This window comes from Stegastes partitus, unplaced genomic scaffold (assembly GCF_000690725.1).
Source record: "Stegastes partitus isolate 25-593 unplaced genomic scaffold, Stegastes_partitus-1.0.2 Scaffold154, whole genome shotgun sequence".
In the NCBI taxonomy this organism is placed as follows: domain Eukaryota; kingdom Metazoa; phylum Chordata; class Actinopteri; family Pomacentridae; genus Stegastes; species Stegastes partitus.
In genome coordinates this window covers 207,690-231,956 of record NW_007577885.1, presented here as the reverse complement: position 1 = coordinate 231,956, position 24,267 = coordinate 207,690, and the positions used below count along the sequence as shown (strand labels likewise).

The following is a 24,267-nucleotide window of genomic DNA, read 5'->3' as shown; positions in this document are numbered from 1 at the left end:
TACTGTCATTTCCCACATGCAGGTGTGTATATATGTGTTCGTACTAGATTCTGATGTTGTTGCTATGACAATACCAGTACAGGGGCAGTGACGCGACAAATGAGTGAAAAAAACTGTAGGAGTCAGACAGAGAAAAACAACCAGGAAAAAGTGTGTATGTTAAAGTCTTTGAACTCTTATCTCCCATGTGTGTGCCAGATGGCGCTGTGCACTCTGCTATTATATAATCAAAACAGTGAATCACACTTCCATGCACACACTTGCAGTCACTGTCAGGCAAACACACAGAGAAACATGCACATGCTCCAAAACTAAATGCCATCAATGTTAAACATTTATAAACCTAATCCTTCAGTTGGGGACAGACACAAAAACATTTCGCTATGACAGTCTAAGAATAGAAGTTCGCCACCACAGCTTAACACAGAAGTTCAGCAGGAGCATGCCTGTATAGACCACTGTCATCTGAAGTGTGCATGACACAGTGTGTGTCTGTTGGAGAAATAGCATGACATAGAGACAACAACAAAAACACCACAGTAACCACAATGTCACCACACCAAAGCACATGGTGACAGAGAGTCAAAGCAGACGGCACTGATGTGTTCACTGATAATGACGCACACACAGAAGCACGCACAGACGCACATACGCACACGTGCACACACACGCGCGCACACACAAACAGCCTTCTCTCAGGAGCCCTACAACTACGGATTTCCTGTAAACCATGTGTTCCAAAAATCTTCCAACACTAGCACCTGTAAGGCTTTTGACAGTGGCACTTGCAGAAAACCTAACCTAACCTAACCTAACCCCTGTCACTCCTGGGCAATTGGCACATATCAATTCTAGTGTAGGCACTTTTTGGGGGCCACTAACTATAGCTGAGCAACTAAAAAGCCTCAAAGTCTGGTTCTCCTGGTTTAGACTCCATTAAGGTTCTCAGATTTCTTAAAAGGATCTTAGGTTCCTGCCATGGACACAGGCTGTGGAGGAACTACTAACAAATAACATAGATAAGTGACCGAAAGAAGAATTAGGGGAAAAAAACAATAAACAATAAACAAACTGGTAAAAACTACAAATAGTAAATTCAACAGACACAGCCCAGCACCCACAGAATTTACTACGGGACAGGCTCAACAAAGCTGATTGAAACCATAACAGTGCTGGTAATCATGGCAGAGGTGCCATATGGCCGTCACCTATGTGCAAAATCACAAAGACAAAAAAGTATAGCAACAGAAAATGCTGATGAACAGCCCCCAGGCTCTGTGTTTAGATGAAGAATTGAATATTTTGTGTTTAGCACTGCAGTAGATCTGTAACAGTATAGACATACAGCTTGGTCATATGGCTGAGTGCTCCTATCATTGTGCCCACCCTATAAATAGCAAACAAAGGTCTTACCAGGGCAGGCCACTGTATGTGTTTGGCCTTGGTTCCCTGCAGCAGGCTTCCTGCTCCTCCTCCTCCTGCTGCTGCTCCCTCCTTCTTTTTTGCCCAGACCAGCTGGTGCTCCAGTAGAAACAGCTGGAAATCCTCGTAGACCTTCACCCACTCTCTCTTCTCCCATTCTTGGTCATCAAACTCCACATATACCTGTACACAACACAGAAAAAGAACTATTAATGATAATACAAAAGCTAACCTGGGTGTAGTGTGGTTTTGCTTTTATAGATTTGATCTCGCTGGCAGGATGCGACATTAGACTGACGTAACAACACCCCGTCTTAACACCAGAAGCCACATTAAACCATTAACAAGTATGACTGGAAGCAGGAGGAAAACGAGGAAAAAAGGAGTCAGCTGAGGGCAGGAAAAAAAAAAAGTTAAAATATCTTTACAAACACAAAAAACAGTGATTATGCCAATTGGTTCCATTAACTCCGAGCAATTTACTGAAATGAGACAAATAGGAAGAAAAAAGAAAGGAGGAAGAATAGAGAGAGGACTAAAAGGAAAGAGAAAGAGGAGGAGGTGGTGCAGAAGATAGAGAAAGGAGATATCTGATAGATAATGCAACAAAAAAATGAAAAACTGGATTTAGAGACACTACTAACTCGTCGCAGTGGTATGTACATTCTGTCCATTTTGTGTTAGAATTCAAACTGACACTACCTCTTTTCTCATGTTTCATTAAAATGACTTAAAATTACTGCAGCGGTGTGTGTGTGTGTGTGTGTGTGTGTGTGTGTGTGTGTGTGTGTGTGCGTGCGTACAGGCTATCTTCCATCTCATTCCATCTTCACCCTCTCCTCTGTCTCATCTTCTTTCTCCCTCTTCTATATAGCACAACCCCTCCCCCACTCTTCCCTCTTTAGGCAGAGATAGGCAGAGTGGGGAGAGGGATCAACGAGTACATCTCTCCTCATTCAGCCTCCCACCCTCCCCCTCTCCCATAATGCACTACTGCAGTCAACTGAGTGATCGCTCCCAGCCAGCAGACAGCGAGGGCAACAATCTCACACTGTCCTTTGTTAACAGGCGCTGCAGTCTGTCCATGTATTACTAATCAGTTTTTTTACTACCTATATTTATGCTTCACAACTGTATGACATCACCTGTCCATCTCCCTCTACACCTTCATCTCCATCCAATATTGACATCTCTTGCCATTTCAGTTGTATCAGTAGCAGTCATTCCTGGACACTGTACTGTACTGGGATGGGTTGACAGTTCTACCATCTTCAGTTAGTAGTGGTGCACTCAATGACACTGTTCTGTTCAAATGGGCACATTTAGGTAAAGGGGCAACAAAATTCAGTTGCCTGTCAATTCTCCATACAAAAAAAAAAAACAGGATGCTCACTCCTACTTACATTTTCACATCAGGCCCAGCCTTTATGTGAGCCCAGCCATAAAGACTCAAAATCTCCACTGTTGCCTGCTGGCCTAAGGCCAGTAACTATCAGACAGGGAGAGGAAATAATATGACTGTGCTGAATGAACCCCAGTTTGTAAAAAGAAAATAGATAGCAAGTACACAGCCCCCTACACCCTACTATGGAACACATACAAAGTCAAACATTTCTTGCTTATGTTGACAGTAATAAGTGAAATAAACACCTATGACTGCCTAAACAATTTAGCTGTGTAACATAGTGGCCAGACCTGTCTATCTACGTAGAACCTGTTGATGTCACTCTGCCTTTCTGTCAAGCACAAGAGGGATGATGACAACAGGGAGAGTGAGACATCCCTGTTAAACCTGTTGTGTCAATCAGTTCACGTTTGTGCGTCTGTATGTGTGTCTGTGTGTGTGCTCAAGGAGCAGCAGCTGTAAGACAAGTCTTGATCCTTTAAGCTATCAATGCGCAAACCTAAGCCTAAGACATGTGTTGTAGCTCTGAACAAAAAACAGCCCATCACACACATGCGCAGCACATGGTTTGTGATGTGTGTGTCTCAGCATCTTTACTTCTTCTGCATTTGTACTGAGTTTCATTTAGACAGTAGTCTGACAAATAATAAGAAATAAATAAAATATAAAAAAACAAAGTGTCAACTAAGACCACATTACTGCAATAATTGCTATAAACCAGCAGTGAACACCCTCCCAGGCTTCTCTGTATTGCTGCATGATCACTGTCTGTATTTTGTTCCCCTGAAATATTGCATCATAAATCCAAAATGGCAGATGGTGGTAAGAATGTGACTATGACCTATGGAATATTTGTTAAAATCTTTTATTAATTTATCCTACAAGAAACATATCGGTGACAAAAAAATCCATTATTAACTGTAGTAGGAAATACTTTGATTATAGTTGAATCCATTTGACTTTTGCCTTTTTTATTGAAAATGTAATTGTTCACTGTTGTAGACATCATGAAGCAATGACTATATTGGGCTCATCAGGCCCTATGTGTGAGTTACAGTTAATATTGTTCCCTCCCACCGTTGCTGACCATTTGCTCATAGGGAACCAAAGGCAAGGTTGGATTGTTAGGTTCTCTGTTCAAAATTCATAAAGTCTGTACCTTACTATGTTAAGCGCTGTGAGATGACATATGTTGTGAATGTGGGCTATATGAATAGTATAGAATTGAAATGAATTGTGATATAATTAGTATCTGATAACAAATAAAAAGAGACCATGTGTACGTACGTTTACATCACATATGCATGTATGTATGTGTGTGTGTGTGTGTGTGTGTGTGTGTGTGTGTGTGTGTGCGCGCGCGCGTGCATCAGTAAAAAAATATTTACCATTAAAGTACGACGCAACATTCAAACAGTTTTTTTATGCGCTGATCAATTTTGACATTTTGGGTTATTTTGGTTCAATGACATGTCTTCTTGTGGAAAGAAAGAAGTGGAAAGGGAACATTTAACATACACATTTTGGTGTTTATTACACAACCCTTTGTGCACACTCTCAACTGGGGAGATTTTATGCTGATATCTAACAGTTAAAATGGCTCTCTGTAAATACTAGTGTCCAATTTAAATGCACAGAATTTTACAAAATGTGTTTCTTATTCTCCTATTCTGAGCCAGATAACTCAACTCCAAGTCAGCAGCATTTACACTAAACTTTGCAATGAACTGGGGAAATGTTATGGACAATCTGCTCCCCTATTTAACTGTAGTATTTTGACTCTAAGTGCATTTTAAAATGCGGGACGGGGACATTGGCTTCCTGGACACCACTTTCATCAGAATTGAAATGTTTCATCATGGCATAAAGGTGATCACTCAAAACAACTTTGCGTTGATTAGCAGTGACCCTTTCCTCTAAAGAGTCAAGTTTGTTGATGGCCAAGCCATGCCACAAAACTGCCCCCACAGCATAACAGTGGCACTGGATCGACTTACTGTTCTGTTGGTGTATGCCACACATGCACTTGTCATGAATACGGTGAGAGACGACTCATCTGATCATATCGCTTTTTTTCCACATCTCTGTAGACCAGTTTCTGCAGCACTGAACTGTCAAATGTGTTTTCATCTTTGTAACAAGGGGATTAAGCAACCCCACCTCAATATCCCCCCTTATGTGATTGCTGACAGATGTTTTTTGATGGCAGTCTGGTCACATCCTGCATAGACATTTCAATCACCTGAGGAACAGTTGCTCTTCTGTTTTTCCTTACATATTACACTAATGCATGAACATCAGGGTCATCACATGTGCACTGTCGACCACAATTTTCATTCCTACTACTACCCACTATCAACGTCTTTCCTGTAGATCTAAATGTAGATGTGATTTTAGTAACTGTTCCTATTGCAGCTCGTTGATCAGTCTTTGGGCCTGAAGCTCCTGTCATCCATTCTGTAACAATCTTTTCCTCTTTCCATTTTGATACAAAACAAGAATCAACTGGGCCTGCTCAGCATTTTTATACACAGAGCGTAATTGGATGTTAATTGTTTCATTGTAACACACACACACAGTGCGCCGGTGAGGCACCACAGCACTTCACTCGAATGTTCAGGTTTTTCTTTTATTGGTCACTCGTCTGTAGAATACACACACACACACAGAGACACACACAGAGACACACACACACAGAAGCGCGCACACACAGAGACACACACAGAGACGCACACACACAGAGACACACACACACACAGAAGCGCACACACACACACAGACACACAGAGACGCGTACACACACACACACACACTCACAAAAACACACACACAGAGACACGCACGCACGCACGCACACACAGATACACATGCAAACTCACACACACTGTGTGTACACATAGTGTTCACTCAAGAAAAACATACACATGATAGGAATGGGAAAATTCAGTGTCTGGTGAGTCTGTTGCTATAGTAACTAGAGGCTGCAGTGAGAATTTGCCATGGACACACACACACACAGAGCTCACTAGGTTCCTATCAGCCACAATGAGCAGAATAAGAGGCAGATAGAACAAAGGAGAGCAGATGCTATACTCACAACGCTGTACAGCATTTGATATTGTCAATATCAGCTCTCACTATCACCATCACTACAGGCTGTGTGCTCTTGTGTTCTCATGGTCTGCTGCGACAACCAATTAGAGACACTGACCTAGACAAGACAAGATTGAAGCTGACTATAGCCTCAGGTCATCCAGTATATGACCGTCATATGCGTCAACTGTATCGCTACCAATGTCAGAAATTACAGGGGGCAAAGGGCAACATGCCCTAGGAAAATTCAGAACGGCCCCAAAAACTACAATTTAGGGGTAAAAACTGCCCCCAAGCTTTTGGAAAATGTATCTACACACATATTTAGCAGTTTTCTAGGCAAATGTCCTTAATTCTACATTAAGTCATCATTTTAAGTTTTAATTGATTCATTTTATTCTATTCTATTCACATCTCTATCAAAAAGACACACACAAACAAACCGCGGCATTATTCACACTACTTACATAAGTAACTGCAACTTTGTACAAGTAGACTGGTTTGGTGCTGAAGATGCAAATAAAAACTCTTCTCTTCTGAAAAGCAGGTAGAATTAAAACATTCGGGCGCCCAGATAGCTGAGCAGGTAGGGCGGGCGACCCATGTATAGGGGCTTCAATCCCCGACGCAGCGGCCGCGGTTCAATTCCAGCCAGCGGCTCATTCGCTACGTGTCATTCCCCGACTCTTCTCCCCACGTTTCTCTGTCCATCTTCACTGTCACTATCATTAAAGGTGGAAAAGCCCAAAAAATATCTTTAAAAAAAAAAAAAGAATGAACACACTCAAACACAGCTTTGACCAGCTTTGACTATGTTTAACGAAGAAAACGGGTGAAAAATTATTCATCTCACCACTGCCAAACAAACAAGGATCATTGATTTGTTTATAGCAAGTAACAGAAAAAGTATAAGACTTTAAAAAGTCTTGAAAGTGGTGCTTAAGTAAACAGTGTCAAGTGAAGTCGGAAAGTTTGCAGTAAATTCTGCAATAAAATGATGGCTAGCATGTTGTCTCACCTGGCCAGACCTATCTGCAACACTTGGTTTCTACATGAACATTACAGCCTGAGCATGGGACCGCACAGTTCAGTCTATCACTTTATTTACTTTGTGGTACAAACATCAGAAGGGATGTTGAGGATAAACAAGCAGGTTAAAATTTTCACCTGCAGTTTTTCCCAAACTGCATAAATAAAGACAGGATATGACATTCATTTGGGCTCTTTTGACAGAACTTTTAGCTACTGGTTTGTAATTTTGCGAATCAGCTGAGGCTGTGGCTGCAATGCACCAGGCCCCCAATGATGAAACTGTGGTTGTGACAAGTAGCAGGTGATCTGATTATGACAGCAATTAGATCCAGCCTATTAAATCCGTTCCGAAAAATCCAAACTCTTGATCGTTCCCAGGACCAAGCACCGAACCTGGGGGGATAGGGCCTTTTCTGTCGCCGCCCCCACCCTCTGGAACTCCCTCCCACAACATATACGAGACACCTCAGACCCAGCAATATTCAAACGTAAATTAAAAACACATCTGTTCCGCTCCGCTTTCCCCACCTAGGCCTCAGCTTTATTTCGATATTTACTTTTTTTCGTTGTTGTTTTGTTTGTTTTTTATATTTTATTTTTTCACCTGTTTGCTGTATTTTTATACTGTCAACCTTTGTATTTATTGCTTGTTGTTTAACGCTTTTATTTCGTTGCTTTTATCCTGTGAAGCGTCTTTGAGTTTTTGAAAAGCGCTATACAAATAAAATGAATTATTATTATTATTATTATAAATACTGTCATCATAGTTTGGTAAAGGCCAGCTTTCTGTCACTCATATAGATAGTATTCTATACACACAGATGAACGCACACTTCTCCAATAGTGACAGTGTGCTTTTTATTTGCCAATGTTAGCACAAGTTGGTGATTACTATCAGCATTTCAGTCAGAGCTGATTTATCAATAAACTTTTTTTTTTTTTTTAAATTATGCAATAATTTTTTATTTTTTATTTTTTTAACAAGAGCCCAAACTTTTACGTAAATGTTCTGATTTCTGAAGCTGCACCCAGAATGTTTTTAAATTTCTCAAACTGATAACTGCCATCAACAGCTACACTTAAGGACAGCTTTTATACAATTTGCAAGACACTTGTCCAGTTTTTTTGAAATGTTACGGGACCAAAGACATCTTACAATTGCATACTTTTGAAGAATAAAGATTTTTGTGAATGAAATAAACAAAACAGTGACTGAATGGTTAAAAAAAACATTTGTCTTCAGAATGTCTTAAACCAGTACTTTTGGTAATCACTCAGTACCCCATTTTTGAATTCATAATTACCAGTATTTTATGTACAGTCGGTGGAGGGAGTTAAGAAATGCCTTGTGTAGCGTGTATTGGGTTTCACTGGTTTAATTTCCACCTTTCACTCGAGAAGTATGCTTTAGGTGCAGCTGACTACCTCTTTCAGGTTGAAACATTTGAAGGCCTTGAGTGTGTAGCCAAGAACAGCTGTAGATACAAGGCTCAAAGAGCGGGCATTAGTCAGAAGTGAAGCTGCTGTGAAGAGACAATGTGTATAAAAATGTAACATATTCCAAGTGTATATACAATTTTGTCTCTGACTGTTTTTGATGTGTGTTTAGTGGTTCAGTGATGTATAATCTGCCCATCACCACCGGCTGCAGAGCTGCTTTCTGGCTGGCTGTGCCAGAGGCCGGTGGCAGCCAATGAGCATGAGGCTTGAAAGCACATGACCAATGCAGAGAGAGCAGCCAAATCTGCCTTTTAAATAGAGTGCCAGGAAAAGCTGGATAAAACATGGCTATACAGAATATAGAGTACAGGGGAGAGGAGACAGAAGCTGTGACTTCTACTGTAAAGAAGACATTACAAAATTAATATGACAAAGACAACAGAATGTGGGGTACTACAGACATGTTTGCAGTCCACATATGTCTTCAATATATTTGTCTATTTATTACAGCAGAAAATTACTAAACACAAGTTCATTCAATTCAATCCCTGCGTGTTGAGTTCCATGCACAGTGATGAGTGTGATGGAACTGCAAGTGAAAACCTTACCCTCCTTTCTTTTTTTCTTTTGGAGATGACCTTGATAAAGAGTCAACAATTTTGAAACAGTCAGTCTGCAATAACCACTTTCATTCTGCAGAACTGAAGTTGTTGCTTTAGCCAAAGAAGCCTCTTTAACCCTTTTGATGATTAAAAAAGGTTTTCAAGCAGCTACATGAACCTCCTTCTTTTCTTTGCATCCTTCTCGCGGCTCTAAGTGCACACACACACACACGCACACACACACATGCACGCACGCACAGACACACACAGAGTAAACTCGCCAAAACTCTAATCTGATTTATTGAGCTTGACTGCCCAGAAAACACGCAGGCTAGCCAAGCTAAAAAGACTCCTTTATCCCCTTCACCCCCTACCCTCACACAAACACACACCAAATTACAACAAGTTGGGCTATTTCAACCCAAGCCTTCAAATCACTATTTTCAGCAACAAAAATATTGCCTCTCCTACTGGAGGAAATGTTACGTCAGACCCAATGTTACCACAACAAGCCCAGTCTTACAGTGAACTATTTGTGCATAACTCATCTGAATTATTGTCAACAATAATTGCCTCATTACAGATAATGACTAGAACATACTGTGCAAGTGTCATTATTAAGTGCGGGAATGTGATTGTCAAATGACACTCTAAACTCCAAGTTGGACGGAGGACAGGGAAACTGAAGCAGAAGATATTTTCCATATTTATTCCCACTATCCTAAATGGATGTTAGATGATGAAGCACCTCTTGTTTAGGGATTTACACAAATTTCATATGAACATTTGGGGTATGATCACAATCTGAATCACAGATCTTTCCCAGGATTAAGTTGCACTCATGTGATCACATGATCAGTTGTGTATATGACTTATCTTGATAGAAAGATTGTTACTTTACCTTAAGGCTACTTTCAAATCTCCACATCCTGTTCTCACTTTGCTTTTATTCTCAATGTTCTGACTAGAAGCGTTGATTCATATCGTCAATGTTTTGATACTTCTTTTAAGATACTGGTCAGCTATCTACTAGTACCTTTTCTTTGACCACTATTTTGTTATTGCAGCATCCTTGTTCTGCTCTGTAACCTCAGTGACATTAGTGAAGCAGCACATGAACCAGTTCTCCACCTGCTGCAGGTTCTGGTTGGAGTAGCCCACCAGCTTGCAGTAGACCTAGTGGACTGCAGAATGAAGACTACCATCGCCAGTGGAAGACCAAGCAGCTGAAAGCTGGTTCATCCTGGGAACAAGAGAGCCACTGGAGAGGCAGCTGAATAACAGAAGATTACTACAACAGCCTGCAGGTGGGCCACATGAGACAGGACGGGCCCAGGGTTAACAGCAACTGAATATTCAAAAGAAAATACCAATACTAACCTCATGAATGAAGCAGTCAGGTATAATTCCTTTGCAAAGCAGATCCTGTGCCAAATTGAGATTGTCAAATCACCCACCCCTACTTTTGATGTAACATACAGCTATACTGAGTAGCAGCACAAACCACTGCCTTCGAAATGGCCATAAGTTGAATGAACATCTCTTTCAACATAGCACCTATGCTGTTCAACAGTATGGCATGCATGCATGCAAGCACGCATGCACGCACACAGTGACAATGGTGAAGAAAAATAAAAATTAGTGTAGTTAAGCGTGGTTACACTTCACTAGAGTCGATGCTGACAATGCTTGTTGACGTAAGCGCAACAACTCGTCTGCATGTAAAAGCAGAAATATGATCAATGTGTCAAAACATCCAGCGAAAGTTTGTCACTTACATGTGGAGAAATGCACAGTTTCCTCCTGCCTAAGTCGCAGTTCCTCTATCACGGCCACAGGTATGTTATGTATGCTAACAGCCTGGTGTAGTCACACAGCACACAGTTAGCGGCTTTGTACAAACAAGATATGATGATTAAAAGCAACCTTTAGCCAGTTGATTGTTTAACTATGGGTCCATTCATTAATTCAGTCTAAAATGATCACAGCATCATCTGACCTGTCAGTTAGACATTCACAGTTTTAGAGCACTCAGAGCAGGATTGGCGGCTGCAGCCAAACGCTGTCTTGTCTATATGTTCACATTTAAATGTCTTTTCCTAATGAAAACCACTGGCCAAAGCAATTTTTCATCTAAAAGAAAAAAGCAATGCTGTTCCAAGATATAGTTGACAGCTTTCTTTGTCAGCATAACTCATGGTAGTCTAGAGTTAATGGTATGGAACAGGCTTCTCTTGCTAGCAGCTGAAATAAACACAAATACTAATCATATATTTTATCATATATGTTCATGTATGAAGCTCAAGCATGTAGATGAACATGGCAATGAGTGGAACTAATGTTGTTGGCTTTCTTTAACAAATATCTTAAGGATAATGGTCAAAAACAATGTTGTTTTTTAAAAAACCCTAACCACCACAACACCCCTGGACCCAGGCAGCACCAAAGCCCTCTGAAAACCTGGAGAAACTTCTGATGGATAAGCTTTCTGGACAAGAAAACCTAAATATCTATACTAAAAACGAGGACTAAACATAAGCGCAGACAGCACTCTTACAAATTAACCAGTGTTGGTTTCCTAGTTTTAAAAAAAACAAAAAACACAAAAACTTTATTTAACAGTACTCATTGTAATAAAACCACAGTGATAAAACATCACTTCCAAAAACGTGGCTCAAATCTGCACATGTTGCTGCATTTTGATTCAGGGACACAGACCTCTGAGTGGTGGCATACGTCACAATTAGAAATATGGATTGAGGTTTAACAGCTGGTTTTGATGCTACAAATAAAGCCCAGAAAGCTTCAGTTACAAACTGGAGGTGTGCATTGAAACGTGTTTACCGGGCAGGGAGGGACTAACAAAAATAAAAGATGCTTCTTTTGGCATTAAAGTAAATGTACGAACCTGTGTTTTTAAGAGCCTCACCTACACAGGAGAAATCAAAATATGTTGGCTTCTTCCACTTTGTTATGGCCACTCTTTTCACAACGACCTGTTGTGAGTACTTGAGTACTTGACTTTATGTAACTGCAATACTCCTTTACTTGAGTGTCCTTTGCTGGCCTGAACACACACCCAATATAGTTTACAACAGCCTGCAGGTAACACAATTATGCTTTTCTTCAGCTATGTTCAATCCCAATGTAGAGGGAATGCAAAAAAAATCTAATTTTTATATTGCCATGAACTACATATATGAGGGTACTTTAAAAAGTACTCTGCCTCACTCGGACACAAGGGATGTAACTCCCATTTTGGGGCATAACTGTATACTACAAAGCCTTTTATCGCCGTCCAAAAAGACTCCAAAGTTTGAGGCAATCAAAGAATAAGGAAGCAGAAAGCTTTGAGCTAAAGCGCTGTTGCTCCAGGACAACGCACCCGTCCACAGAGCACAGGCAACATGCCAATGTAACATTTAACTGGTTATCAGTTGGAATATTTGAACTAACGGGTCCTGATGGCACTTTAACATCACAATAGTTCCCAAGTGTCACTTGAGGTCGGATACAAAGCAACAAAAACATTCATCAGAATGCTTTGATTTAGAAACAAGGGAGGAGGAGATAGAAAAAAACAAAAGAAGAATATGAAACGACAGCAGTAACAAAGACTGCCTGAAAAAGACAAGTTGCTGCTGTGCTCAAAAACAAGAGCTCAGACCTGCAAGTTCTAAGAGAAAGAGAAACATATAAACAGCTGGCAGACTATTGAAGAACAGCAAAGGTAAGATAGAGAATAAGAAGAAGTATGAGTGAGGCCATCAAAACAAAAACTTTTGGCAAAAGATAAATAAGCAGCAATGGATGAGAAACAGTGTGAAACATTACAAAGACAGTGAGGAAGACTTGGTTAAAAATATAATGGGGACATGGGGATACGAAGATAAGACAAGACAAAAAGAAAACAATAACATTCGGGCCTAAGGAAAAAATAGGGAGGAACACACAGAGAAGGGGATTATGCAAAGGTATAAATTTGAGAAAAAATATTATTAGAAATTCGATAATGAGTAATGGGTGAAAGAAATCTGAAAATGTGGCAAACGTGTTTCCTCCTCAATTAATAAAAGAGCATTAAAACGAGAGAAATGAGATCAGGAAATAAATAAGTTCAATGGCATGCAGAAGGAAACAGACAAAAAGAGACAAGGAAGACTCAAAAGGAAGATGAAAATGATGAAAAAGCATTACTAGTAACAGACCCTAGGAAATAAATGTGCAAAGGAGAAGAAATAAACAGCTATACAGGAAGATGAAACACAGAGCAGGATGAAAAAAACTGAAGAAAAGGGAAGAGATGAGTGAAATGAAGATGAGGGAGGAATCAGTACCCACTGATGGAAAAGAAATCAAATGCAGCTATGGCCAAAATAAAAGAATTTTTTAAAGAAAAAAGGAGGATGGAAGAGATTAAAAATCAGAGCTATGAGCTGCTTGGAAACCCAGTATCTCCAGCCTACCACAGCAGAAACCAGGTTGACAACGCTGTAACCAAGGCACCCTCCATGACAACAGACCAAGTGATGCTGCTTTCTACTGCTACAGAATATCAATCAGCAGGAGTGAGAGACCGACAGACAGACGACAGGCAGACAGATATAGATAGACAGATAGATAGATAAATAGATGGTCCTCCAGAGGTACATAAATATATGAAGCAGCAGCTTCTGGCATGCTGGGTTGCTGGCTAGCTTCCCTTTACAATTATCAACAAGCAAAAAAGAATCAGACAGAGAGAGAGAGAGGAAGAGGGAAATCTCATCATCCAGCAGAAAAGAAGCAATCCCTCCACACAAAAAAGAATTTTAAGTAGGACTACTGTTGGCAGAGACTTGTTCTGCTCCAATACAAAACATAAAAACCAAGAAAGATACTTTGGTCCAGAGTAGCTGTTTCTAGGTCATTCACATTCAACTAATCTGTGCTTCCTGGTCTTCAAACTGAGAGCCTGCTCACCTCTGAAGTTTTCATCTCCTAAGTTCCTTCCAGTGCATGTCTTAAACGGTTACATCTGCTACATTTGGTTAACATAAGGTTAACGAGAATAACAAGTCTTGTATCTTTAACGAATATCATGAGCTATCGAGACTAGAAAAGCAAAACAGGTTTTAAAATCCATCAGTAATACAGCCCCAGAGACAACCTAAAACAGTTCTCTTTATCCTAATTATTTCAACCCACAGTTTGGACTGGTGTTCCAGTTGCCAAGTATCTCACCAGCATGCACTTCTTTTAGTAAATGTGCTGTCATCATCAAAGCCAAGAGGAGCATTAATGTAAAGGTCAAGTACGCAAAAGACATAAAGCTGTTCTTTTGCAATGTTCCATATTCCATGTTCGAAAAGGGACCTTCATGACTCAGAAGCAGCGGGTTTCATTGCAAAAATAAAGTGTAGGGGACTGATTGGTTAAAAGCACAAGCAAAACATTGAATTTCTGTGTGAAGTACTTGGAATAAGTTACTCATCCTTTCAAAACATTTGCATAGTACTGAACATATGTGGCTTCTCTCTGCTAGGAAGAGTGCTTTAACAAATATACAAGAAAGCTGGACTTACAATGGTCTAACCAGGTTAAGCTCCAACACAACAGAGCGACAGAACACTGTGAGGAGAGAAGAGTGGCTCTGTTGTGGAGGTTCACTGGAATGTAAATAATGTGAAGCAGAGAGACAGAATAAGAGAGCAGATGAGCTGAAGTAATACCCAATGACAGCATGAAGAGACATCCCCTCTTCTACAAGGTCATCTCTCCCTGTTAAACCCACATGGGAACCAGAGCAGACACAACACACAAGATGGCAAGAATGATATACAGTGTGGAGGTGTGTAACACAGTACAGATATTTGAGAAAATCAACATGCAGACATGGGGGGGAAAGTAGGGAGAAGAATTAGAGGGGAAGAAGAAAAAACTGCCAGACAGAGAAACAGAAAAGAAGATGGAGAAAAAGATGGAGAGCAAGCAAGAGAAAGTCAAAGTAAACAGCCTGAAGCAAAATGATGTGACCCATCTTCCTCTCCTTTGTTCCTCCTTCATCTCCTCCATATGAAGGATGTGTGGGCCCAGGAGAAAGGAGGGAGGGAAGGAACAGGCATATCCAAAAATAGCACCATGTTATTATAAATACATTAAGAGGAAAACACTAAGTTAAACATTTCCTTCTGAACCATGTATTTCAAGCTGAATCTGTTTCATGATGAATATGTTTCCACATATATTTATGGTCTGCATTCCATTCGCATAGCAAGGTTTGTCCCATGAAAATGTGTTTACTCAGCTTCCACTAGTCATTAAACTTACCAAATTCAAGGTATCAAAGTAAACAAAGTAAAAATGATGACAGGAGTACAAACTGAATAGCATTACTAACACATAATCAGAACATCTGACATGCAATCTAATGCTCAATAAAATGCATATCAACTTCTTATCCGTTTAATTTATCAGTAAATATATCAACGTGAATATTGCCTATGTTCTGTAAATCTTACATTTTGTTTTAAAAGGGATCAGTCATTTTGTGGTTTTAATAAAGAAATAGTGCATTGGTTGGGGACTTTCTCAGGATTTTCAGTATTGAATCATGTCTAGGGTTGAACTGAACATTAATGTACTCTTTGTTCTCGGGAACATTTAAAGATGAAAAGCTTGAAATGTTTCCGTTTTTTTCATCGTGCAATTGATTGAGAATCTGCAATATTGGACAAGTAGATCAAATAATTTTTGATTATGGCTGAGCTGAAATGTGAAAAAAAAATGGAATTTCAACTAAATGCAGAGTTATTTTTATTGAACTTTCATGAATAATTGAGCAAGTTTTACAATTTGTACCACTAAACAACAAAGCTATGGCTAGATAAACTAATCCAAGTAGAACACACTTCTGGAGTTTTGAAATGGTTCTCCAAATGGAACTAAGACAATACTTATGTTCTTTTTAAACTTGGGCTTTTTTTTGTAGACATACACCCTGGTTGAGAGGAGTCTCATCATGTAGTTATTGTGTAATGACACAATTGCTTGATGCAAAAAAACGCATTGAAAGTGGTGCGTCATGAAATGTAAAAAAAAATAAATAAATAAAAATGTATCTTTGAAAGTATTTGATATATCAACCTAAAATTTTAAAAATATCTTCATTGCTAATCTCTCCAAGATAATCTGTTTTCTACTAGAACATTTCTCTTAAAAATCGGATATTTGAGATGGAAACATGACATTGTGGACAACAGCCAGCAGCATCTTTCCAGTGTAATCCACTGTAATTCTTCTGTTTTACCCAAACTATGCTCACTGCACTGACTCGCAAATATTGAATGCAAGAAAATCCAATTCGTTCTCAAGTCTGTTCTTTAAGGCTTTTTGTCCATCTACTAATCTGCACTTCTGTGCATACGTATACTTTTAATGAAGCAACTGCCAAGTTCTACAGACTGTAGTGGATGTGCAGCTGTTCTCTTAGAAACACTGACACCATCAAAAGACATCAGCAACAGAGAGGGTGAGGGCGCCACCGCTACAAGCACTGTGCTCTGGGTGTGACAGCAGTTTTATGTCATGTTGACATTAATGTAAAGGAAAGTTCTTCCCATTTACAGAACCAAACTCTAGTATGATTCCGAAATGAGGTGTGGTATCAAACCAATGTGGCAAACATGCATCTTATTTGCTTCAGTTATTCTCCGTGTACATCGTTTTTTAGCTCTGCAAACCCAATACAACTTTCTGATGCCATATATGCCAGAACTGCCGAAATGATTGATTAACCAGTCCTAAAAACTGAAAATTAAAAATTAATATATCTACATTTTTGACAATAGATTAAAAGTAATTTAAGCAAGGCAATAATTTTATTTCCCAAGATTGTAATTACTACTCCTCCCAGTTTTCCATCATTATAAACTGAATATCCTGAGAATATGTGCATGTTTGAAGATTTTCCAAAATGGCATGAGGTTTTGTTTGGGCAGTCAGATGTGAGGCTGGTGATACAACGTTCAATCACAGCGCATGTAAAACAGAATCTAACATAGAGCTTGTATCAACTCTGGTCTGAAATATCAGATATTGTTTGGAACACAAGACGCTGACTGTGGCGGATGGAAACCAAGAGAGACAAAATGTTGAATATTCAGCAGAGGGTGAGGACACAAACTGGAGGAAAAACAAGGCAAGCTATTCTTTCCTCCCTGCCCCTTTTTCTTCCTCTCTGCATTTTCCTTCCTCTCTCACTCCATCTCTCCTGATAATATAGCTCTAATAATAGCTGAGTTGCATCGAGACAATCGTTCGGCAGAATCTAGGGCAGCCGCTGCAGAGGCAGTATGGGAAAATCCCTCTTGTCCTCTCCAGCCTGCATGTCTGCCTGTGCACTGCACATGTACATGTGTGTTACTATTCAATCCGTCCCACACAGGAAGAACGAGGGAGTTTTAATATTACACGTAAAGAGCTCATTCTCTGAGTAGTGACCAAATATTTCATAAAAATTTCTCAAAAGCCCCTTTCAGACATAGAACATGGAACACTACTGGCTTCATCAAGTGCTAAAGTGACAGCATTATAATGATTTAGACATAGGTCATTTTTCCGCTAATCTTCCTGACCGCTGCTTTCAAATATACACACCACAGTGAGAGCTATATGCCCACCATATTTATCACTCTTACGAGACTAGACAATACACAGGGATGTATAATACATAACAATGCAATGACAGACTAAAACTAAACTAAAAGCAGCAGAGCAAAGTGTCCAGTAACTAACAGTCCAGTTTGTTTTAGTCAAACTGAAAGCTCAGGATTCAAGTTCAGAATGTCTGCAATGTGACAAAATATTAAATTGCACCTGATAAACTGTGACTCTGTGTTGACAGCTCACCTGTCTGAGGTAAAGGAAAGTTCAGTGTGACTTCTTGTTAGATCCTAATCCTCCCTTTCTCCATGTCAAAATCTTTCCTTTAAATTACCTAATTAATGAAATTTCTATTGTTGCTCTGTGAGTAAAAACAGCAGCTGTGTAGTTGATCTGTGGATGAGCCAGCAAGTTAAACCAGTGGTGCATGACCTCACACAAAGGCCTAAACGTGAGTGGCTACAGGATGACTAAAGGGCAAATAAATGTGTCTTTCTGGCTTGTGCTTAATTTTGGGTTTTTCCTTGTGAATCAAAGGATGTTTTTGTTAGTGTTATGTATACATTTCTAATCACATTTTCTTATGCACTCTGAAAGTGTAGGTGAATGCATGAGCACAGCGTCATGCCACTCATTTTTGACAAGACATTAGCAAAACATTTTTTAAAGGCATTAGGGAATTCCAAGCATGTGCAGGACTGTCTAGCAGGATGAAAAAAAGTGAGGTGATAGTGCCCCCCCAGGACCACAGGTAAAAACCAAAACAAAACACCACTAAGCACACCATCACATTGATACAGTGCAGATTTTATATTTACGCAATGTTTGCTAATAAGCAAGCTACTAACCAAGTGAGAAGTGAAAAGGACAGTGCTGTGCAATTTGTCTGCATCCAGTAGGTATTCACCATAAGGCCCATGCTACATTATGGTTTATGCTAGGCTATTTGTAGACCATGTCCATTTAAAGCCAGTAAACTCATAAACACTGTCTTTTGTCTCCATTTCAGCTTCCATTTGACCTTTTCCAAAACTGGCCTTGGAATGTGTAAATCTGAAATCACCAGTTTCCACCAGATGGTAGAAGTGCCGCAGCATTTTATTGAATACAACAACAACAACAACAACAACGATTTGCAGTCTTCATACTTGTTGGTAACTCTGAAAGGCAGTTTGACGTCTGGTGTTCGTGAACTGAAAAAAAAAAATCTCTGCTGACATTGCTGCAATCTGCTAGCAATAAAATGAGTGTACAAAATGGTAGGAAGCTGCTGCAGAAACAAAAATAGAAAAGCGTTTCTTTTCCTTTAGTTTTTGTGTGGCTGGCTTGTCTGTGTGTCCTCTGCTCAAGCCCCGTAGGAGGAGAGTTACTCATTGTTGCGATTTAATGTGGATGCAGGACAAAGCAGAAATAAGCTGAAACGGCTGCTGTGGACGCCTGTAGTAGTGTGTAGAACGTACTGTGATCTTCTTCAAGGAGATGTGGTAGTAGTGTCCTGCCCTGTTGTATCATTTAGTCAGCATGAATACGAAAAGACTTTGACTCAAGCAGGAACAACTAAAAATCCAACATAAATAAAAACTGTCTGAAATGAAAAATTATACTCACAAATTCACCAATGTCACACACACACACACACACACACACTCTCACTGAAAGGCTAGTCGGATTACTATCACGTGAATACCCGGTGGTGTTGTGTTAGGCCAACATAGGGAACAAAGCACAGCTGGGTCCTACTATAGTTTCATGTGACTTCACTAAGATTCAGCTGTGTGTGTGCCTGTGTGTGTGTGTGTGCCTGTGTGTGTGTGTGTGTGTGTGTGTGTGTGTGTGTGTGTGTGTTTGAGGGGGGACAGAGAGGAGGACAGAGAAAGAGTGGGAGCTCTGGGATTGATGTAGTGAACAAAGAAGACCTCTATTTGAGTGAGTTTGCAAAAGTAGGTCTGCACTGAGTTTAGAGAGCTACAAGAATGAGCGTGTGTGGAGCATGTGTGTTACAGAAGACAAATGGTCTCTGACATCTCAGGCTATTACAGAGGAACAGCCTGGTACGGGGGGTGGGGGGGCATGTAGCCATGCTCCACCAGCATGGATACAGATCATATGATCATGGCTTTGACAGCATGACTCGGGCCTTTACTGCTTGATCTGTCTATGACAAGAGCAAGCAGTAGCAAGACAACATATTGACAGTTGAATTTTAGATTACTGTTCATGGGGTAAACTTCAGCCATCGACAAAGATGGGAACTGAAGCTTGGTATTAAGCATTCCTGTGGGCTAAATTATTAAATACCAAATCAAGCAAAAAGTCTAGCTTTAATCATTAAGAAAATGAAACAGTTCTGGTAGTATTCAGGACCATACATAAAGGGCGTACAGAGTATAGACCTGTGAGTTGGTCATGGCTGATGAAAATAATCCCTCTCTCCAATAACTGCTTCCTGACATGCTCAGGGTGTGGAGGAATACCAGTGTAACCTGTCTGGAATCTGGCTCACACACCTACAGAAGCCTCCAACCAGCCAGTAGAGTAGAACGACTGTTTCGACAGGCTGTTATTCTAGTGGTGTTAATTACCATGATTGAACTGACAAACACAAACACACAAATGCACAAAGTGTATCCTGTTTCACAAGACACACGACTGGAGGCACTTGGGAAAATTGAATTGTCCCTTCCTAACCTCTCTCTCTGTCCTTTAGTTTTCTTTTCATCATACCACTTTACAGAGAAAGACATTGTTAAAGTAGCTCACAATCTTCAGTTTGTTTGTTTATTTGTTGCTGTTGTTTTCAAATGAGTTTTGAGTTATTCATTTGAAAAAAAAAGTGTTTACAGAGAAATCCTCTTACTGTCTTATTGGAATCGTTTTACTATTTATTATTATTTTTAATTTATTTTATTAAAAGTCCCTCTATAGTCATTATTTAAACTCTTAAAAGGTTAAATATTATGATTTTTTTTTTCAATAAAAATATTTTTTTCCTGCATGAAAATGGTTTACAACACCATTGCTTGATGATGTCCCTGCTTCTTTCTTCACAGAACCCTGCCCATTCACTGCAGCTCAGCACATCAGCTTTTTTAGGACTCTCACACAGTAAAACAGCTCTGTGCAACACAATGAATAGTTGTGATAATGCAGTAATTTAAAACACATTACTTCGAAATCAAGTGAGGACACTGTGTGTTTCGGAAAACTAACTAATTTAACCCGATATGCTGATTGGCTGGACTCAGCATCACTATTATCTCCTCTATGGTACATCTCCGTCTCCATAAAAGATGAAGAAGATGAAGACAAATATTCTATTTGTCCATGTCAGACATTGGTAATCGCTTCCTGCTGGTTTTGCACACTAAACCCTTACCATCCAGCCAAGTCTCTCTCATGTCTTTAAATTCTGTATGTCATCAAAACTGTCTTCAGCTGCAAACCGATGTGTTCACAGTGGCAGAAAAATAAAAGCATGTTCAACAGACGTGTACTTTTACCACATCCATACAGAACACTGCAGATAACTATGAAGCTTAACATTAACTAATGTGGACAAATCTGTTAAATCGAAACTTTTAATTATATTTACACTTCTTTCAATTATATCACATCATGCTGCTGTTGTCCTGCAGCTATTCACAAACAGTTGTTTCGGAAGTCCGAGAAATACTCAGGAAAACGGACAGACACTAATGCAGTGACAAAGAGCGAGTTGATGATGACATCGCTATACGGTATGTGTCTGAACTACTGGGACACCTGACACACCAAGAATTTTCAAATTCAATTATTTTGGTTTGAAATTTTGATGCTGGATTTATTTCACTTTTATGAGCTATGCATGCCTCATTTCCTCTTCCACACATGTAGCCGTCTGACAACAGAAGAATCACTGAGTAAGTGCCTCCCAACACAAGTAGTTCACAAGCCTTCAGGCATCAAGCAGTTGAAATACAACCACAGACAAGCAGCAACAAGCAGTGAAAGAAGCAAGATACACTTATCCAGTGCTGCTGGGTTACATGAGACAGATTGAAAACAAACTGGTGATTTATGTGCAGGGTTCAGCTTTCATTAAAGATATATACAAAAAAAATCCTGGTACCTTTTTACTTTCCTGACTGTGACATGCGTATGCACACACACACATTTAATATGCAGGTCTGCTCGAGCATAAAGCCTTTTTAACTCTCCAGTATTACTGCAGTAATGCATGTGAATGCTAGAGAGTCGTGTAGAACAATGAGTGTGTATATTTAATTTCTTGGATATGTATTGCATACACATCTGGTGTAATATTTAGAGCTGAATGTCTAAAACACACTGAGTTAGAAGCAAGCTGACAGCACATCAGTATTCCCCTCCTCTGTCATTCTCTACAGTTTTTCTCCCAATTTAATAATTCACACTGTTCTATGAGAGACAAGGTCATACTACTGTACACACACAAACACACAAGGACTGCATACACAGTTTCTGGTTGCTGTTGTATTTCATCATTAAGTCAGATTTTTTTTCTTTTTTTAAAATAATTAAGAAAGCGTAAATTATGCTCCTGCACCCAAACTAGTAAGTTATGCTTCTGCTGTAATTTCTTTCCTATAGTCTGTGTTTCCTGTAGTATTAGGTAAATCAAGCATTAAGAGTACATAGTAAACCACTGAATCTGTAGTAAACAATAAAGCAAAACAGAGAGTGAAGCAGTCCACTCAAGGCTAGTTGATATTGATGATTTCCTTAACTTGACTAATTATTCTGGCAGGTCACCAGTCTGTGTCTGTGGTTGTCTGGATGAGAGACTGTGGGAAAATGTCTTTTGGCAGCTTCATAGTTAAACTTGGGTAAAATCTGATTTTTAAAAAGAAAAATCTGCATTTTCTTTGTGCCTAATGAATGTAGTGTTTCCTCTACATTGAGGGGGCAGCCCGCCATTCCTAAATCCTCGCCGCTGCTCCTTCAAATTTCTTTTTTTTTTTGTTATTGTCGCAAATACACCCCCGCCGCATGTCTCCACCTTCACAGCAGAGTCCTGCACTGGGCTGGGTGCTCTCGACTACTAAAGACCGCATGAGAAAAAATGACTCTGTTTCATCTTGGACAAATCGGACATTAAAACGCCCCATTTTAGTCTTTTTAAAGTCATCTTTGGTTCCACACCAGTCTGAGCACCACGGCCACCAACAGCAGCTACCGCAGCCTGCTATGTGGGGCGTTCAGGGTGCATCGCAAATTGTAGTGTCTATCAATAAGAAAATGTTCAGCCGGTCATATGTTTTGCCTGTGACAAAGTGGGAAGTGCGAACAAATGAGAAAGAGTTAGTCTGGAGTCCTGTGTGGACTTCCGTGTGGCACGAGCCTTGTTTGGTAAACAGCTACGTATGCAGTGACGTATGGTGTGGCTCTAACTTGGCTCCTGGTCAATGGAAAAGCAACTGGTTCTTTGGAGGTGCCAGATTTGAATCAACTAAGCACTGGACCCAGCACCAGCATTGGGCCTGGGGCCGACTCAGTGTCGCTAACGTGAGTAAACTACACCTGTAAAGCCCATGTATATTAAGACAGTCTTACGTGTCCAATATCTTCTTTAATTTCTAATTTTCTATGATGGAATCATTGAAATAAACTCATGCATCATTGTCACAAAAAACAATCGTGCATTTTGGTTCTTTCATAGATTTATTATAGGTCTTCTGAAATTATGACAAAATCTGCTGGCTCAAATATATACACAGAGCAACTTGAAATATGAGTTCTGGTGATGTAGAAAGTTATGTCTGTCTAATTTTCTTGGTGACATGGCCTTTTCACTTCTTGTGAGTGATAACGATTGGCTACAGTTGATGACTTCTATTCATTAGACTCAGTCAAATACACAACAGTGGCAAAGTCTTAGGAGCACAGCACAGATCTAAGGAAGCGAATCAATCACCTATCACCTGCTGCTGAGAGACAATTGGTCAGAATGGTCAAGAGTCAACCAAGAATCACAAAAAAAGCAGGTCTGCAATGAATAAGAAGCTGCTGGAACAGGTGTCAGTGTCCACAATCAAGTGTATTTTACATCACCCTTGCTCCATAAGCGCCACCTTAAAGCTCTAGTGAAGTCTGCTGCTGATCACACGGACAAAGGAAAAGCCCTCTGGAGAAAAGGTCTGTGGTCGGATGAAACAGAAATTGATCTACTTTGCTATTGAGATATTTTTTGTTTGGGGGAGACAAGGTGAGGCCTTTAAGCCCAAGAGCACAATACCTACCACTAGGCATGGTGGAGGTAATATTATGATCTGGGGCAGTTTTGACACCAGTGTAACTGGTGCTTCACACAAAGTAAACAGAATATTGAAGGAAAAGGATTTCCTTCACATTCTTCAGGAAAACCTAAAATCACCAGCCAGAAGGTTGGGTCTTGGTGCAGTTGTGTGTTTCAACAACACAAGGACCCAAAAAAACACAATTAACGTGGTAAAGAAAAAATCTAATCTAGTCTAAATCAAGTTAGAAGTAAATTTTTAGACTGACACTTTTGTTCACAACTGTATGTGCCACATTAGGTCTGTGTGTGGGAGTGCTGTGTTAGACTGAACACATCTGGCTATGGTGGCATTGAGCTACTTCAGATCCTTTAGG

The 24,267-nt window shown here is 39.9% G+C and overlaps 1 protein-coding gene across 2 annotated transcripts in view; it reads right to left on the bottom strand.

The window, feature by feature from the left end:
* jmjd1cb (jumonji domain containing 1Cb) overlaps positions 1 to 24,267 on the bottom strand; it is a 143,219-nt gene that overhangs the window by 81,524 nt on the left and 37,428 nt on the right. For both annotated transcript variants that reach the window (XM_008279310.1, XM_008279311.1), the window contains exon 2: positions 1,414 to 1,605. In XM_008279310.1, the coding sequence (XP_008277532.1) occupies positions 1,414 to 1,605 (192 nt within the window). The remainder of the gene's footprint in view (positions 1 to 1,413; positions 1,606 to 24,267) is intronic.